At 49.4% G+C, this 19,437-nt stretch overlaps 1 protein-coding gene across 1 annotated transcript in view; it reads right to left on the minus strand.

Annotated features, from left to right (window-relative positions):
- Positions 1-19,437, minus strand: part of EPHB1 (EPH receptor B1) — a 298,646-nt gene that overhangs the window by 106,122 nt on the left and 173,087 nt on the right. The window contains exon 5 of the mRNA XM_060098903.1: positions 14,695-15,030. Coding sequence (XP_059954886.1) covers positions 14,695-15,030 — 336 coding nt within the window. The remainder of the gene's footprint in view (positions 1-14,694; positions 15,031-19,437) is intronic.

The following is a 19,437-nucleotide window of genomic DNA, read 5'->3' on the forward strand; positions in this document are numbered from 1 at the left end:
GTTTCTCTGGGAAGTAATCTAGGAAGTAAACAATGGGGTGCCTTGTCCTTGAGGACAAGGAGAGCTTGTGACTGTGGGGAGGAGATGAGGCATGGCCCACCCATCCAACGGTGTGACTCAGGTCCAGAAGTCACAATGTTCCCTCGGCTCTGAGCCCACCTTTCTCTTGGTCTGGTCACTGGCATTGCCTTACACCTAATATCCTGTCCCAGATCCCTTGTCCACCTCTGGGCTTCTTCAGTTTAAAGTATACTGCAGCCAGATTAACTGTCCCAAAGCTCATTTTACTCACTTCCTCTGATGCTCAAAAACATTCAGTGGCTCCTCATTGGAAAAGATCTCAGCTCCTTCTCTAACATTTTACAGTGTGGCAGCCGCTGGCCAGTCCAGGGGCCTCCCATGGTTCCCTCTTAGGAGCCCGCTGCTCTCATCTCACTGTTCCACTCACTGAGTCTCGGCAGAACTCAGCTTCAGGGGTCTCCCACTACGGCCACCTCTCTTCATAACCCCAGCAGCCTTCAAAGGTCTGGATCAGGCCACACACTGCCCTGGCTTAGCCATGCCAGACCATGCCCACCAAAGTGTCCCTTCTCTCCTCCCAACTCAAAATCCTTATTTTTAATAACTCTCATGGGGCTGTAATTACCACCTTGGGACACAGTGCACTTGGATCTAACTTTCCAGGTGATCATCTCTGGTCTCCATCACTGGAATAAACTCTTTAGGGCACAAGTCCTATTTTTAGCTTCTTCCCACTGTGTTAGCCCCTAATCGATGTTCAATATAAGTTTGCCTTTACTGGAATGGCTGCGGGCTCTTCCCCAAAGGCGCTGGAAGTAAGAGGGGTCGGAAAATCACACAGTTGCACCAGACATGGACAGAGGCCTTTAAAGGAGAAGGATGTTGGGGGAGGGGAGGTGGGGTTGCGATTCTGCAGCCTGTACCTGGGAAGGAACAGTGGAGTGGATCTGAACACAGCGGTCCCAGGGCAATGGGGACAGGAGTGCTTCTAGATTGCAGAGGCAGAAACTGGGGAGGCTAGGGCCATTCCCATCTCACTGAGATGTTTCAACTGAAAGGTTACCTTAACATGAGTGGTTTTCTAACTTTTCTTTTTAAGCTGTAAAATCCTTTCTACCAAGAAAAGATTCCCTGAGGTATAAAGTGTGAAGCAGAACAATGCAGTGCTGCTCTGGGTGAATCAGAAGCAGGGGTCCCAGAGCCCCAAGGCTGGTCCATTTCCTATCTCCCCAGCCCAGACTCTGAAGGTTTCATGGAAAGATCCAAAACTGCTAGGCAGCCTCCAGAAGGCCCCTTGAGACCTCAGATTAAATTATGTGAGTTCCTAAAAGGCATGGGTCTCGAGGTTGGATATGAGGAGTTAAGGGTTATGGGTTATCTTTTTCCTTATATGAAATACATCCTTAGGAAGAAACTAAAATCTGTATTTAAATGTCAGGTAAAGACATCAGGCCCAATAGTACTGATGACAAAGAAGAATAATTTGCACACAGATGAATTGTGCAAGTGATGAACTGTGCATAGAAGAATCTTGTTTCTTCTGACATCCGTATTCTAGGAGAGAACTTTGTTGAGAAGGTACTGCTTAGATAACAGGTTCCGCCTCTGTTGATGAAAACTCATTTCATTGCACAAATACGCTTGAATTTTACATCAGGAAGCCTGACTCATTAAATATTTTTGGTGCAGTAACACTTCTGGTCAAAGTAGATTAAACAAATAAGTAATTAGTTTGGAGACTGGGTATGACTACGAAAGCAGAATTCATTATTTTTCTAATTGTTTTCCCCTAGTGTGGACATTGGCTTCTTTGCTTTTGCGCCGGGCTGCGCCTTGAGATGCTCCTGACAACCCTTTCCAATCTCCTTCTCTACCGTGAGTCCCCTGGGGACAGAGGACCGATCTGGGTGGGCGGTACCACTTCGATGCTGTTGTAGAATATTGGCCGAGTCTCGTCACGGGCTCAACCAAGTGGGAGTGGGAGAGACAGTGAGGGCTTCCAGCCTGGGTGGCTGAGTCAACCCCACACCCCCAGAGGGGCTCCTCCCTCACTGGTCCATCCACTAAGGGTTTTGTTCTAAAAGCCAAGAGAGCCTGTGACATTGGGTGTTGGGGGCTGAAGGCTGCTCTGGGTTTGTGGGTTTACAGCAAAGGCCCTCGTTTTTGATATTGCCTTTGATTGGGGGTGGGTTCTTCCTTGGGATCATCTACCTGACGCTGCTAGTTCTCAAAACATACTCCCAGATCACCGTCACCTGAGAACTGATAAGAAATGCAGAACCTTGAGCTCCGTCTCAGATCTACTGAATCAGAAACCCTGGAGGTGGGGCCCAACCATCTGAGTCTTAACAAGCCCTCCAGGGGATTCTGAGGCAAGTTCAAGTTTGAAAACTTTGTCTAGAAATCTAGAAATCAGAACGTTACATTTTATTTTATTTTATTTTATTTTATTTTTTATTTTTTGGCGATATGCGGGCCTCTCACTGCTGTGGCCTCTCCTGTTGTGGAACACAGGCTCCAGATGCACAGGCTCAGCGGCCATGGCTCACAGGCCCAGTCGCTCCTCAGCATGTGGGATCTTCCCAGACCAGGGCTTGAACCCGTGTCCCCTGCATTGGCAGGCGGATTCTTAACCACTGCACCACCAGAAAAGTCCAGAATGTTACATTTTAAAAGGACATCTGATGTTATTCAGTTTTCTGTCAGTTCTTACCATCTATGGATTACAGTACTGAGGGTAAGAGAGAGAAACTGTTTCCCTATGTCCCCAGCAGGCTAGAGCAGAGCCCATATCAGCCTGGCTCCTGTCCCTGAGACAGATGCTGGCTCTCTCTCCCTTCCCCCTACACTCAAGCACCCCGCATTTTCAGAGCCCCTGGAGGATGCCCAGCACGTGGAGGGGTGCAGTCAGGGTCACATCATTCATGGGTGGGTGCTGCCCTCTGGGACCCTTGATCCCTCAGAGAGATCAGGGTTCCCAACAGAGGTGGACGTGAGCAGAGCCCTGTGCCAGGAGGACGAGGCATCCTCGCTAGTGCGGTCCTAGGGCCCCTCTGGCCCCTGGGTCACCCCTGCCTGGCACTTTTCCTCTGTTCCTCCTTGCTGGGGGGACCAGAAGGTGCGCCAGTTAAAGGGAGCAAACCTGAATTCTGTGCCCCGTGGCAGCAGGAGGCTATGAAGGGGCATGTGAGAGACGGGAGTTCTTGTCAGGTGATGCCAGTCCTAGGCAGGCACCCCAGAGTGGCTTTGAGGGTGCCTGGGGCAGGGCCGTCAGACTTCCTGGTGTGGGACCAGAGCAATGGCAGCTCTCGTTTATTGAGTGTTTGAGCACAGAAGGCAGTTCCGGTACTGGAGAAGCCACGGGAGTGAGCAGAGGACGCCCTGTGCGCCCCATTACTCGGGGCTCTCACCCACCGGGGTTCAGCAGGGCACCCACCACCCCCCAAAGCCTGACATCACTGCCACTGCCACCAGGCAGGGGAGCTGCACCTGCAGCCACTGTGACTGTCCTCCTCGGAGGCCTGGAGGTCGAAGTCTTCGGGCCTCAGGGCTGAGAGCCCGCCTCCTGCAGGGCACTGCCCAGTTGAAGCCCTCCCTGCACCCCAGTCCCCACTACGTCTGGGGCCTCGTTTCCTGTGAGCCTGACTTCCTCCTCCACCACCCTGCACACCCCTGCTCCAGGCCCTCCAAAACGGCTGCTCAGGAGCCAAAAACTCCCCCATGGCTTCCACCTGGCTCTTCCCAGAACACTCCCTCCACTCCCGCCTTGAGGAAGAGCAGCTCTCGAAGCAGACCCCTCCACCCTGCAGCTCTCTCCAGCGTGGCAGTGTATGACTGTACGCCCGGCACACCTCGGGGTCAGGAGGCGGGCTGTGTCATCCACTGTTGCTCACCACCTCCCCCTCTGTCCACATGCCGGCCGGGCCACTGCTCCCTGAGCCTGGGACCGCGGGGCACTCCCTGCCACGTCACTCCATGACTCACTGAAGCCTTGGGCTTCCATCTCTATCTTCTTCTCAATCCCAGCCTCGCCCTCCTGTGGGTGACTCTGACGCTCACCTGAAGAGCACACGCTCACACCCCCACGACTCCTCCATGTCTGGCCCTCCCCACCAGACAGTTGGACTTGGCCTCATCTGAAGGTGCTCCAGTTTCAAAGCCACACACGTTCAGGTATTCTTGAATGCAAGCATCCTGCTTGGGGCAACCTCTGATAACTCCCCCCACCCCCTGCAGCCTAATCTGGCTCTCTCTGCCTTTGTCTCTGCTTAGCCCTCTCCCAATGCATATCCCGCATCATCCAGCTTGGGTTCCATTTTGCAGTAGTGTAATTGACGATACTCCCCTAAGCCTCAGGCGTGAGTTGCCTTTATCTTTCCATAGGATACAAGCAGCAAAACTCAACCCGCGAGAGACCCACCATCCTCTTCCTGTAGGGTCTGCTCTGAGCAGCCAGGCACTGCTGAGAAAGCCACAAAACAGGGCAAATGGGCAGCTTTGTAAATATAAGATCACCAACTTCAAATAAGCCTTCAAAACACTTTCTGGAAATGCTGAATTTCTCTGGTCAATTCCATCTCCCATTCTCTGGAGTGGACGGCCTAACTTTTTTCATTCTCCTTAACCCTTCAACCCCAGTGTCTCCTCTTTCAGTCTCAGCAACCAAGCTTACCACCCACCTACAGAGAAAACAGAAGCCTGAACGTCCAGCTGCATCAATAATACCGCGACTCGGGTACTCAAAAAGCTCCTCAAATTGCACATGCGCAAAACCGAACCCACGGTCCCCGTGCGCTTCTGGGAGCCCGCGGCATGTCTCCCACGTATCTGCAAACCATCCGCTTATTCTCCTGCTTTGGTTTCTTTGTTTTGCATGTCGGCTGCCTGCAAGAGGCCCCTGGGAAACCTGCTCCCTGAGCCAGACTTCCAGGGCCCTCCCCGGGGAGCTGTGGGCCTGTGGGGACACGGTTCCCCTGTGCTCCCTGAGGCAGCACCCACCCCACCTCCCCAAGCCCGCCCCCTGCTGAGCTGCAGCTCCTCCTCGGGGGCCTCGGGGCTGCCGATTTGTGCCTCGGACCTCGGCGACCCTCCTGCAAAGCCGCCTGCCTTGTCCTCACTCCTTCTAGGGCATCAGATGAGAAAACAGACACCAGGAGGCCCTGTTTCCAACCAGCCCTCCACATACCCACCTCCTCACAAGCTTCCCTACCCACACGCAAACCCGTTCCTGTGAACAAATGCCAGCCCACTGGGTTATGAGGTGCCACCGGACTGTGAACCTTTTTTTTTTTTTTGCGGTACGCGGGCCTCTCACTGTTGTGGCCTCTCCCACTGCGGAGCACAGGCTCCGGACGCGCAGGCTCAGCGGCCATGGCTCACGGGCCCAGCCGCTCTGCGGCATGTGGGGTCTTCCTGGACCGGGGCACGAACCCGTGTCCCCTGCATCGGCAGGCGGACTCTCAACCACTGCGCCACCAGGGAAGCCCCAGACTGTGAACATTATGTCAGGCCTAAGAGGACTTCCTGGGACACATAGGACACCGCACTGAGGTGCAAGGATTACTGGAGCACTGAGACCTGATGTTTTCCCTCGGGAGCCCTCAGTCTATCAGGAGACATATGGCCCATGCACACAAAAAACTCCTACACATTCAAGAACTCACGCGCCATCCTTATAGCTAGTGCCGCTCAGAGAAGGACACGAAACACATCAGGGGTTTCTATGGGGCAGACGGGCTCACAGGGGCCTGCTTGCTCCCCTGAGCCCTTCTGGATACATAAAGCATTTGTTCTGTCCAGAAAAAAAAAAAGAAAGAAAGAAAGAAAGAAAAGAAAAGAAAAAGGAAGCAAAAGAGAGACACACACTTCAAATTCCCAGGGCTCACTTCCATGGTTGAGGTTGTACTGCGGCTCAGCTCTCAGAAGGAAACTGATCCCAAGGCCTGGGGGGTTGGCAAAAAGTCCCTCTTGCACTGGAAAATATTTGTAGTCCGGCTTTGCCTTTATTTACCCAGAACATTTAATGTGCCTTTTTTCCCCATCTTTCACATCCGCTCAGAGAAGATGTTAATTTTCTGAAATTAAACACTTAGCTTGATTACTGTTTTGTTAATTGCTGCATTCAGAAACCCCTGGTGCTCCTGCCTGTTTAACATGGATGGTGCTGTGAAAATGATAGGCGCAGAGCTGGCATGCAGGTGGACGGGCAGCAGCGTCGGAATTGCCAATCCGACACCCCCACTGGTGCCTGCTGGAGCAGCTGGGGCCCTGCCTATGCGGGAGAGGCAGCCCAGCCTGGGCATAGCAGAGTGTCTCCCGCAGGGCCGTGTTTTGGGAGGACAGTGCACCCAGGAAGTCCAGGTCTCACCAGCATCTGGGAGAACGTGGGGTCTTAACTGCAATCACAGTGCCCGCCCAGAGATGCCGGAGGAAGGAAAGATCACAGACCAAGTTCAAGCCACACCAGTTGCTGATGTCTGAGATGAGTTTAAGAAGGATCCAGGCATCCATTCATACATTTATTTGATAATTTATTAAATCATTCAATGAACATTTCTCAACTGCTGTTATTAGAGAAATAATAGCACCTAGCTAGACACTGGGGAACAGTAGCCACTCAGGTGGATACAGGGCACGCTCTCCTGGAGATGATAGTCGTCTCATGGAACTGACATTTGCCAGAGGAGCGAAGACAGCCTCATCACCGGTCTCCTCCTCCCTCCTGCCCCCTGTGCCTTGGCCACAAGGCGAACAGAAACTATCTCGTAATCCAACCAGAGGTTCCCTCTGTAATGAGGGTGATAACAATCTCATTTGGACGAACAGGGGAAGGAACTTACTACATCTCACCGCCTGGCAGTCCCATTTTCACTGAACAAGCCGTGTATTTAGAGCGCCCAAGAGGTAGTAAAATGAGCAAATAGGTCCCTGGGGCCCGTGGAGCCCTCTAGTCATCCTCAGAGCCACACAGCTGTTCTCCAGCTTTTAGCAGCATCTTAGGCACTGCTCAGGACCTGGAACAGGGAGCATTCCTACGCCCAACCACCACGTGGCCCAGCATGTGAAATCTGTCTGCAAGAAGTTCAAATTGGTCAGATAGTAAGTAATCAAATATCCCAGCCTGTACTGTCGCTGTATAGCAACAACCTCCTCGGATTGAAATGCTTTCTAGCAATGGCATGTGATCACATCCTAACTTTTGCAAAGTGAGAGCTGGCACCTCAGTGGGTTGTGGTACCCAGAGCCCAGCTGAGATCCCCCTTGGTGACTTTCTAGGCACCCGAGCCCGGTCTCAGTGAGTGCCGGGGACCAGAATGGGAGCTCCCCAAGGCACAGACTCTTGTCTGTGCTGTTTGCCCCTGTGTTCCTCAGGCCTGGAGCCGTGAATGACACACAGAAGACCTCAATAAATATTTGCTGAGTAAGTGAATGGGAGCCCCTAGAAGCAGAAGCCAAGGACTCAGCATGTGGAAGGCAGTCACGAAGATTGTGGTGAATGAATGAATACATTTCCAAAGTTAATGTGCTTAAACAAACAAACAAACCCCCCTTTGAATCTCACTGATTTCCTCTGAGTACATCAGGGCTTCTAGTAACATCCTAAGGTCATCCCCTTAAGTTTTCCTTCTAAGAGCCACAGGAGAGGAAGATACCTGGTCCCCTGGCTGACCTGGAGGGAGCACTGGCCCACCCGTGGACCACCAGGATATATTCTGATCACTACACATCAACCAAACATTTATATACCAAAGCTCATATGTAGGGACTAAAGGAGCCTGGCAAATATTTATCAAGGTTCTGTGCCTAGTGCTGTGGGTCCCTCCCTCATGAGAGTGGGGTAGGTTGGAAAGTCTGATTCTCTGCAGAGCTCACCACCTAGTGGAGAACCCAAGGCTGCTGGGAGTGGAAGGCCATGACTTTGGTCAAGGGCAATGTTATGTGCTGACCTGCTCAACTCAAGAGACTACAACCCCTGTTTGCTGATGGCAGGACCTTTCTGAGGCCACTTGGAAGTTCCTCCTCAATGCCAGGACTTAAGAAACAATAGAAACAGCCTTTTGGAAATTAACAGTGAGAAGAAAGCAATAAAATGAACTATGAAATTGAATTAAGAAGAGTGAAATTTTCATTGACTTAAGTTTTTTTTTAACTTTTCCTTATTAACTTCAATGAAAGTTTTCCTTAAAGTCATTCCGATCTTTTTGATGTTCTGACTCAATCTTTTTCTCTGCTCTGGAACAAATTTCACCTGCTAATTTCCAGTGAAACCAGCCCTTTAAAATGGGCTAGATTCAGCATATGGATCTTAACACTCTAAATTTTTACAGGCAGCAGTGTAATATTGTTTTAATATTTAATTTTGAGATTTACATAATATCTTTCCTCCAAAGAGCTCAATATATTGCAATATCATAAAATTCCTTTTCATATTCAAAGATTATTCTTTATGCATGCAAATACTATACTTAACCAAGGAATAATGCAAATTAGGTGATGTGTTCAGAGGAATTGGTGGGCTGGGTAATTCATGTGTGGGGAAAGTAGCATCTCTGAGTGAGTTTAATTGTCTAGGAACTTTGAAAATGTCTTAAAAATGGACAAACTATAGGGGCTTGTGAGGACTGACAGAGTAGTGTAGTATTTTTTAAATAAAATTAAGTAACGGCTTGTGTCTGTGTTGTGGGCACAGTGGATATGTTAGTATTTCACATGCAGTTGGCACCACAGGCCATACATGAACTGTGCGTAATATAAATGTCAAATATAAATGCTGCTGATGCATCATACAGGGAAGGGAAAAGTGCTGCTTCTCCAAACACATGATGAGGAAAGATAGTCAGGCTCCTCTGAGCGGCAGGTTGAGCCTGTGTCGGGTATAGAGGTTCTGTGCCATCCTTGCCCTCTTCATTAACCACCCGGAACACAGATTTCACTGCTCTCCTTTCTGGTGCCTTCTCCTTCCTTGAAGAGTGGCCAAACCAATATCTGTCATTTATCTGATCTAGATGACATCAGTCCCAAACAAAGGGACCAGGGGCCTTGAAAGGAAACAGCCTAGGGAAAAAAGAAAAGCCCAGCAAATTGCTGTCTGGCTCAGGACATATTCTCAGAAATTATGCTCATCTCCCAGTCCATCACACGGTTTGCAAAGTGATTTTCTCTCCTCTGTCTCACTTGCTTGTCACACAGCACTAGGAAGCAGGTGCCAGTACTCCCATCTTACTGTGGAGAAAGGAAGGATCGCGGCAATTCAATGAACTTGCGTGAGTCATGTGAGGAGCAGAGAGAGGGGCCGACCCCACGTCTCCCCTCCCCACTGCACGGCTGCCACCATGAGCCCAGGAGGCAGGGAAGGTGACGGCCCCGAGGGGGGATGAGATGGTACCACACAGCACACTCACCATTCAAGCCTGGGTAAGTCAGATTAGCCCTCTGAATCAGAGGGCTGCAAGCCACAGCCATAAGGCCAAATCCAGAATTGGATTTGTTTGGCTCTCAAGTGTTTTAAAATTTTCTAATTAGTGGTCAAAATTTTTTTTTTTTTTTGCTGTACGCGGGCTCCTCACCACTGCGGGGCACAGGCTCCGGATGCACAGGCTCAGCGGCCATGGCTCACGGGCCCAGCCGCTCCGTGGCATGTGGGATCTTCCCAGACCGGGGCACGGACACGTGTCTCCTGCATTGGGGGGCGGACTCCCAACCACTGCGCCACCAGGGAAGCCCAATTGTCAACATTTTAAATCTGGATTTTCAGTTTATAACATCTGGCAGTGCTGGGTGTGGCGCCACCTGCTGGAGCTGAGTAGGGACTGCCCCCCCTGTTCTTCTCTGCAACTCCCTATATAGTCCCCACCACTCCCTCTTGTCTGACTCCTGGCTCCATGTTTCTCCTCTCCATTACCTGCCTGGCCTCATGGGTCTTTGAGTGTGTTACCTCTGGCTCAGATGCTCCCAAATTTACTGACTTCATTTTACCACACTACAAGTTGATTTTAGAGATGCGCTGGTCTGATTTGTCCTATTTATTTTTTCCAAGATTTCCTCTGAGGTTATCTTCCCCAACTCTGACACTCAGAGTCTAGTTGGCAGAAAAGAGAAGTAAAGTTTGTCATTCACTTTAATTCTCTCTGACAGCCAGATGATCCGGCCATCAGTCTGAACGTGGGGCCAGGTGCCGGAGAGTGATTGCAGAAGTTAGTGGTGATAACGACCTCTCTGCAGATCGCTTGGCCACTGGAACAGAGAGAGTTCTACCTGATCTGGTCTATTTTAAACTCAAGGCAGCTGTATTCAGTGCAAGGCTGCATCCCTAAAGACCTCACGTAAACCTGAGCTTGCATAATTCATGACCAACCCTGACCAAAGGTGATGGACATTTTTTTGACACCTAAAGTGGCCCAGCTAAGTGGCAATAGCTTAGAGGGAGCTTACAACCTACACAGCTCACCATAATGCAACTTTTGATCAGTCTGAGGATAAAATGGCCACAAACCTGACTATGAAACCCAGAAACATCATTTGCTGGCTGTGAGATGCTGAGCAAATTCCAAAAGCATTCTGACCTCGGTTTCTTCATATGACCCACATCATTTTTGTAAAGAACTTGATAGGGGCTTGGCACACTGGAGGTGCTCAAAAATGGTAGTCTTCTGCCTCAGCCTATGGACTGTGAGAATCCCATCCTGATATTCTCTGAATGATACAAGATCCTTGAGTAGTCTGACTATATACTTGACTGGGGTCATCACAGAAGGAGATGAAGGATCGTTGGATCTCAGGATGCAATAGACCCTTTGGCGCCCCCCAGTCATGCTGGTTCCGAGGGAAGAACTGTACCTAATATGTATCCAATAGACCAAAAGATGACTACAAAATCTCCTTAAATCAAAACCCTAGGGTCAAGAGAAGCCTACTGGCTTTGTGACCACCTAGAGGGGTGGGATAGGGAGGGTGGGAGGGAGATGCAAGGGGGAGGGAATATGGGGATATATGTATATGTATAGCTGATTCACTTTGTTATAAAGCAAAAACTAACACACCATTGTAAAGCAATTGTACTCCAATAAAGATGTTAAAAAAAAAAAAAGAGAAGCCTACTAGTGGCTTTCTCTGATAGACTGATACCAACCATGACTCTTTTTGTCGGGTAGCTAAATCAGCTAAGATGAGCTGCCTGCCTCCACTGGGCAGGGCTCATGAGAGCAACACGATGCAGCACCAGTGTGGCACATCTGGGCAGCCCCAAGGAAGAAGAGCATGACAATCCTGCCTCTACTGGACAGTAAGAAAGGCACACCCAGCCACAGATGCCATCCATAGCTCCTAAACAAAGGAGGAACCAGCCCAGAGCAGTGAGCAGCCTCCCAAGATAGATTCTCACGTTCAGATCAAGCCCCAAACTCTTGGCAGACAACTTGTCCAAACCCTTCTCTCATGTGACCCTGATATCCATTGTCAGGATCCAATTCACCTTGGAACAACTTGTACCCCTCAACAAACACATGCCTATCTCCCATTTCCTTCCAGAGGCAGGGGGAAGCCTTTCATGGCTCAGCGTCACAGAGAAAATTGTGGAAGGGTAATCAGCCTGCACACTGAGATGCCATCCACTCAGCCGGATGGCACTGGCTGTCTCTGAATAACCCCTCTGTGCTTGGAGGCTATGATATGGGGAGCCCAGAGGGACTGCCCACCTTTTAGGGCAGGAAACAGAAGAGAGAAACAGAATGGATGGCCTGCTGACCCTCCTTCTAATCCTAGATTTCCCAAGCCCTTCAAGTCTCTGCTTCCTTATAGGAAAAATGGGAACAATAATGTACAAGCCACAGGGTAATTATGAAGATCAAATGAGTCTGTGTATCCCAAAATTGTTTGTCAACTTAAAAGAGACACAAACTACGAATAATAACTATTTCTCAATCAGGACCCACTCAATAGTCCCCCCACCATTTCAGTTTGGGCTGTTCCAGGCAGGGAATAGATACTCAGTAAACACTTAGCAGTTGATTTAACGATTGATTCCAGGACGGCTCTTGGTCAAATTCTTTACCTGCCGTCTACCTACTCATGATCCAAACAGTAGGACAAATGTAGCCACAGGTACTGACAAAGGTCGCACCATACCTGGAGGTCCGAGGGGGGAGGCTGACCTGGATCTTGCCCAGAGTGGAAGAGCCCATGGCTACTCTGGAAAGGGGACAGGCATATCATGACTTCTTGGTGATACAGGGGTTCATCCACCTTGTCTCTTAATGGATCTGAGTGAGTCACTAGGGATTTTATGATGCTTGTTATTTAGTCTCTCTTTCATCCCTTATAAAATATGGGGCTTCCATTCATGTTTCTAAACTCTTCCTGCAGAGGTACAGGTTCGAGAGTTTATTTTGAAAGTTCTCATCTTTTTAAACAAATATCTGTTTGTGGAAAGTAATTTGTATTCATATGTGGACTCACCAAACAACACCGTGTTCCTCAGAACCCCACAGCCCATGGATGAGAAACCACTGGTTAACTTGAGCTTTATTTTATAATAACCGTATGCCACCAAGAAGCAGTTGCAACCTTACCTTGTTAATTGTAAACTTTCTGACACCCAAATTCCAGAATTCACAAAGAGAAATCATAGATTGGACAGTGACAATGGGGCTGGGACTACAAAATCAGGGAAGAGTAAGAATAAAGGGCCCATGAGAGGGTGAACAAAGGGCATGAGAAATGCTCCTGGAGGCGCCAACGGGTAAGGACAAAAATAAATATTTTGAATATTGGTAACGCAGGGTCCCTTGTAGAAGCCCTGGTCCCTCAGCTCCACGGCAGCCTGAAAAGGTGCAGATGGCAAGACAAGCAGATGGGCAGGTTTGGGAATAGCAGGGTAAGGGAAGGGAGGGGCAGAAATCAAAGCAAACCAATATAAGTGGCAGGTTTGTTCACACATGCTTAGAGAGAGGGAAAAGACAGCCAAGCCCAGCGCAACATGACAGACTGGAAGGATTATTATTCCCAGAAGCTGGGACACTAAAATATTTCAGCCAGTTTTCTGCCTTAAACTCTCCAAGGGAAATACTGCTAACAAAGGCTGCTCATGTTATGTGCTCATCATGATGCAGAAATTACCGTTCTCTTCTCCTTGAGTAAGACAGGCTGTCACAACCTTTGTCTCCACAGCACTGGGGCTGTGGTCACCAGCTGGAGGCTTCCACACTTCCACTCTTATTTTCTCACTACACACGTAGGCATGTAAACACGTGACCATACGCATACATACAAACACGCACACACGAACACACACACGCTCACAGCAAAAACGCAGCCATCTGGATAGCCATGCTCTCTGACAACACCTTTTTTTCTTCTCCGTCCTGACAGCTTAAACCCAAGAATCATCTGCCATCAAAGATGCCTGGTATTAAAAGAGGTAGAATGAGTCTCAGGATGGGGAGATGAGGAGTAGGGAAGGATGGAGAATAGAAGAGGTCAAGAATCGGGGCTATGTGGAGGGAGAGAGAGCAAAGAGAAATGCTCAGCTCCTGCTATTCCACCAACAAGCTGTCCTTTTAGAATTTGTTAATTGAGAAAAATCCAAAATTCCAAGTAAGATCATGGTCCACTGCCCACAACCCCCATTGTTGCCTATAGACGTGATCTCCATGTCCCCTCTGCAGCCTTGCCCCTTCCCTTCAAGGGGGAGATTGCTCATTTCTCTCTAGCTCCTTTGGTATTTACTGCATGTTTACAGCACACAATACTTAGAATATACCACCTTGCAGCTCTGTACTTTGTGTCTATGTCCTGGAAATTCTTCAGTGATTGAGTTTCATGGGAGGAACAATGGTGTCCAAGTATCATTGTATCCCTCACAGTGTCTAATCCATAGCCTGGCACACAGTAAATGTTGAATAACTGTCTCAATAATTGAGCGAATAAATAAATAAATGAGTGAGTGCATGAATGGACTGGTTAAATGGATATGAAAAGAAATGGATTGTTGCAAGAGGTGTGAAAAGTAATAAAAGGAAAAGGTCAGAAGAGCAAAAGATACAGAAATAAAGAGAAGAGAAGAAAATGTGTTCTGAGCTATGCATGCCACAGGGATGTACCAGCCATCAGGAGTGATCTCCTGCCAACTCTCTGAAGTCTCTATAACAGTGTAGCATTCATCTGACCAAGCTGTAAAGGAGAACGTACTGTTGAATTACATGGGTTTAACTGAACAATAATCTATGAAGGCAGTACTGACTATCACACGATTTCTGGGAAGTTTCTCTCACTGGGTTGGCTAATAAAGCAGCACTGGTGTTCTCAAGATCGTGCAGCACTTCTGCGCATCCACCCACCTACCCATCCATCCATCTGTCCATCCATCCTTCCAAGGACATTCGTTGAGCCCCAGCTGGATTCAGAGCACTGGGTCGTACTCTGGCTTGGATGTACATCTTTGCTTTTGAACTGGGCACAAGAAAACCCCTCAGAATCCAGTTCATTCTCAGAGGTGAAACACTACAGCCTTTTCCTCCATGGTCACAAATGCCCAGCGCCTGATATCTTCACTCCTGGGAGGAGGCCTGAGGGCAGACTAACGGGATGTGTGTGGCCGAAGCTTTGTTCCTGCACAGAAGTGGCAAAGAGCCAGGCCCCCAGACAGACAGACAGGAGCACAGACGCCTGCAGACTTACCAGCTTGGTTTGTGGTGATGTTGACGGAGACGTGCTGTGGGGGGAAGGGACTTTTGCTGGAGACCCCATTGACGGCCTGGATGTCAAAGGTGTAGGGGGTGTGGGCCCACAGGCTGCTGATGGAGACACGGCACTCAGTCAGGCCCAGCTGCCTGGGCACGAACTCCACGTTGTCATCACAGCGGGAGCAGCTCCGGCGGTCTGCCCGGCACTTCTTACAGATGATGTTGTAGGTGACATCATCCCGCCCACCCGTCTCCCGAGGAGGGTGCCACTCCAGAATGATGGATGTCTCATTGACAATGGATATGACGTTGCGGGGACCTGATGGCACACCTATAGGGAGACAACGAAAGGACAGTGAGGTTGGATAGAAGTTTCCCCAGCATCTCTCCACTTGTCTTTGGTGTGTTCCTACTCTCATCACATACACACATCCCTTCTTCTCCCTCAACCCCAAATCTCCATGCCTCAATCCATTCTGAGAAAAAATGACAGACAGAGACGACAACCTGTCTCCCACTCCCCTTTTAGTCATCCCCACTGGGGTTTTCCTTCTTTGAATCATGTGTGCCAAGGGAGAGGAGGATGGAGGACTTGGGTACAAGCCCTTCTGTTCTCAGGACCAAGCTGCAGCCTCCAGGCAGCTTTAACATCAACAGCATGTATGTATATTGGACACTTATTGGATTCCTTGTCTTTTCTTAATTGGTGTAGAACTCAAGGGTTGAGGGATAGGAGTGACCCCTCATAAGACCCAACATATCCAGGCATCCTGCATAAAAGCTCATACAATCTGGGATCTATGTGGTGTGTGCATGGCATTGGGAGTGTTTTTCTGTAGGATGGGCTGCCAGAAGACCTGGAGAGATGAATATTCACATTGCACAAGTTTTGCTGCATGAAGTCAGGAAATTCACATGGCCACCATTTTTGACCCCATGACACTAGAAGAGCACAGGGGGTTGTCCCAGACACTCTGCTAGCGACTTTGCATGCATTTAACATCCCCCCCCCCAAGAATGCTATTGGGAAGGTACAATAATTAACTCAATTTTATTGAAAGGGAAACTAATGCTGAGAATGGGGACTGGCCATAGATCATGTGGTCTATGAGAACTAAAATTGGCATGGACACCACATCTGCCTGATTCCAAAGCTCATGTTCTTAACTATAGCCCTGTGCTGCCTGTTAGTGAAACTATCTTTTCCTACTAAGGGAAGAGCTGGCCTTACTCTGATATGACGCTCCAAGGGTTGGCAGTCAAATCTATAAACGGACAACAGGAGATTTGAACAGACTGCCTCTCCTACAAATCAGCCGGGCTCACAGGGACTCAAGGAGGGCAGCCTCTTCCCTCTGGCCAATTCTGCCCATGGCTGCTGATCACACTCTGGAAAAGGCTGAAATGCCTTGTTGCAAAACTCTAGAAAGCCTGGTCCCTAGTAGGAGGGCAAAAATGCTGCCGAATTAATGGCCGGCCGCAGTCCTGAGCATTTGGAGATTAAGTTGGAGAATCTCCTGCCCAAGAACAGAGCAGATCACAGCTTCTGGCTCCCAGGCTGAGCTCTGCTTATCTTCAGTATCCACCTGATGGAAATGGATCCCTCCTGGAAGCACCCCCCACCCCGAATGGTGGGCTGGCTGGAGCCACCGCTCTGGATAGTAATGCTTTCAGAATTCACACACATGACTGTCGCCAGCTGAACGAAGACGTGTATGGCAATTCATGCTGGAGACAGGAATCAAATGCCAACACACAGAATGAGGGAATAACAACAAGGTCGGGGGGCACCAGGGAAGGATTCTGTGTTGAATCAGTCAACAGCAAGCAGCTAGAGCAGAAAGCAAATATTAAATCGGATTGTATTAAAACATGAAAGAAAATCAGTACTGTACTACATAAAGCCCATTAGGCCTGAGCTAAAGCACGACTTTCATGCATGCTTGTGACAGGGCAGGATTCATGAAGCATTTTTACTAAAGTCTTGCAAATAGTGTTCAAGAATTCCCCACCCTATATGCCCAAGGATGAACATACATCTCTTTGCAAATCAGCACACAGCTAGTACTGAGCGGGCAGTCGGGACCATGCTAGGTGGGCTTCTACAGGGCGCGGCCAGCCTCATCTCACACTGCAGTAGCCATTAAATGGCCATATCGGCCGGTGCCTGTCTTAGACACGTCAGTTTGCTTGCACTGATGAGACTCAGACCACAAGCTCCCAGTGGTCAGTGCCATCACTGCCTGTCTCATTGTTACAGCAGACAGCCTAGTTTCAGCCACAGGCCACTGTTTCTCATGATCATAATAATTACATTCACCAAGCGCGTGCTCTATGTCAGGCATGGGGTAAATCCTTTAACCATGTTATCTTGCTGAATCCTTATGACATCTTGAAGCTATCACTCAGAAAGCAGCCTTGGGCGGAGGAGCAGAGACAGGTACCGACAGGGAGAGTGACAACCCACCCCTGCCACCCTTTGGAGACCTCCTACTTCAGGTTCCTCCTCTCTCCCTTGAACTTCAACTTCACCCTCTCCCCTAACTCCACCTTATCCCCTTAAACGTGTATAAGCCATTGCCGTTTTAAAACCAAAATATGGTCACCTGGCATTTCTTTCTCTATATTACATGTTCTCTATCTACTGTCCAGCCAAGTTTTCCCAAAGCGGAGTCACCCTGTGGGCCTCCCTCTCTCCCTGCTCAGCCAACTGCAGCCTGGTTGCTCTCCCACTCTACCACCATGCCTGCCTTTTTGGGCAGGGGGGCTCCTACTTGAAAAATCCAGGGAGCACAATTCAGTCCTTACCTCCCTGTCAACTCCCTGTGTGGTCACCACACGTGGGAGCCCAACACACAGTCTGTCAGCTTATCTCCTTTCCTCTGATCTTTCCCTTCCTCTATATCTCCACTGCCTCACAATGATGAGCCTTGTCAATTTTCCTGCCCTATTGCAAAGACTCCTAACAATTCTCTAACATCACTTTCCATCTCTCCTATCCATTCTCTCCGGCCAGCGTGTAAGTTCCAAACAAACATGGGATCATACTGTTTTCTACTCAAACCCCAAATATTCAAAAGTTCACCCTCCTTTCCAAGTCCTTCAGGTCCCCATGTGGTCTCGCTGCTCTTGATCTCATCTCTGGCCCCTTGGACCTTGACCCTCATATTGTAATGAACAGGAAGATTCCTGTGATGCCCTGTGCACACTAAGCTCTCTTTACTTCCACCAAGCCTTTGCACTGTGTTTTCTCCTCTGTCTGGAATTCTTTTCCTTCTGTCTACTTGAAGAACTCCTGCTCACCCTCCAGATCCAGCACATTCCACCAGGAGTCATGCATCTCTGTGCTGGGCTTCCATAAGCCCATTTCTGGATGCCTAACTCAGAATCCACCATTGCACTGTGATGGGCTCTTCTTATGTGTCCTCACCACGCTGTGGCCTCCTGGTGAACAGGGGCTGGTGGCTGGTTAGTCTCCATGATTCTTATGCTCAGCATTTTGCATGGGAGGGGCCCCATTCCACCAGTTTTCAACCTCTACTCAGTGTACAGGGCTTCAGGTCACATGTGTGCACGCCTCTCCACCATGAGACATAATGCCCTGTGGTGGGGCTGAGAGGGGATGCAGCTGCAGTAGCAGCAGGGAGGACCCTGCTTGTGCCCCTGAATGGAAGAGGCTTTGGTGAGATAAGGGTGGCGGGTAAGGAGCTGCCCCCTCCCTGATCCATTGGGGTCCATGGCAGCTGGGGGAAAACAACCCTGGTCAGTACTTTCTCCATGTCTGTTCATTTGCTTCCCACTCAAGAAGAAAAGCAGTGGGTTTCCAAGAAGAATTTTTCAAGTTTATTTAGAAACAGGCTTCATAGGAAGCAACCAGCCCTCATTCATGGCTGCACTCCAGAGCAAATGCATCTGTGGGGCATGAACAGGGCTCTGTGGGGGCCGTGGTTGCTGAGTCCAAGGCTGCATAAATCTGAATCCTTTCCTTCCAAGGAGCAGGAACAGACGTTAAGAGCCTTCCCTGGAGAGCAGACTCAGACAGCTCGGAGAACCTGCACGGTGCCTGGGCTCCTAGCACATACTTGTGGAAGTGGCCCAAGTCTGGGCCACAAATGGTGGCTAGAATCCAATTCATTATTCATTTGTTCACTCACTCACTCTTTTAATAAATACTCTGGCACTGTTCTGGGCACTTGGGAAATAGGAAAAAGCAAACCAGGCAAGCTCCTACTCCCATGGAGTTTACATGGAGAGAAAAAACTGACAGGAAAAAAGGAAACACAGAGATAAAAGAGATGGTTCCAGATAAGAATAAGTGTCAGGAAATAAAGCCGTCCCCAGGCTCAGATTGCCTCCCCACAATGCTTGCTCCTGTCCCTTTTCCCACGACGCTTCTTCCAGGCCAGGCAAGCCAGACCCAGTGTCTGGGCAGCTGAAACAATGATTGTCCCCAAGTTTGTGCTCCATTGACCTGATGACAAGGATGCATTCCTGCAAGTAGGCAGCCTAGTCTCTCCTGTGGCTGAACAAAGAGTCTGACCAGAGAGCAGATTTGGCCTCCAAATAAATCTCCCTAGAGGAAGCGCTAGGGCCATTTCCTACCCATCTCGGCTGCATCCCCTGGGTTTGGGGCCCTGCCCTGCAGAGAGTATTTGGCCAGCACTGGGGTCCCCAGCAACATCCTCAGGAAGGAGGCCAATTGAGACCAGCAAACCAAAACTTTAAAGGGGGAGTGGAG

This window comes from Mesoplodon densirostris, chromosome 5 (genome assembly GCF_025265405.1).
Source record: "Mesoplodon densirostris isolate mMesDen1 chromosome 5, mMesDen1 primary haplotype, whole genome shotgun sequence".
Lineage (NCBI taxonomy): Eukaryota > Metazoa > Chordata > Mammalia > Artiodactyla > Ziphiidae > Mesoplodon > Mesoplodon densirostris.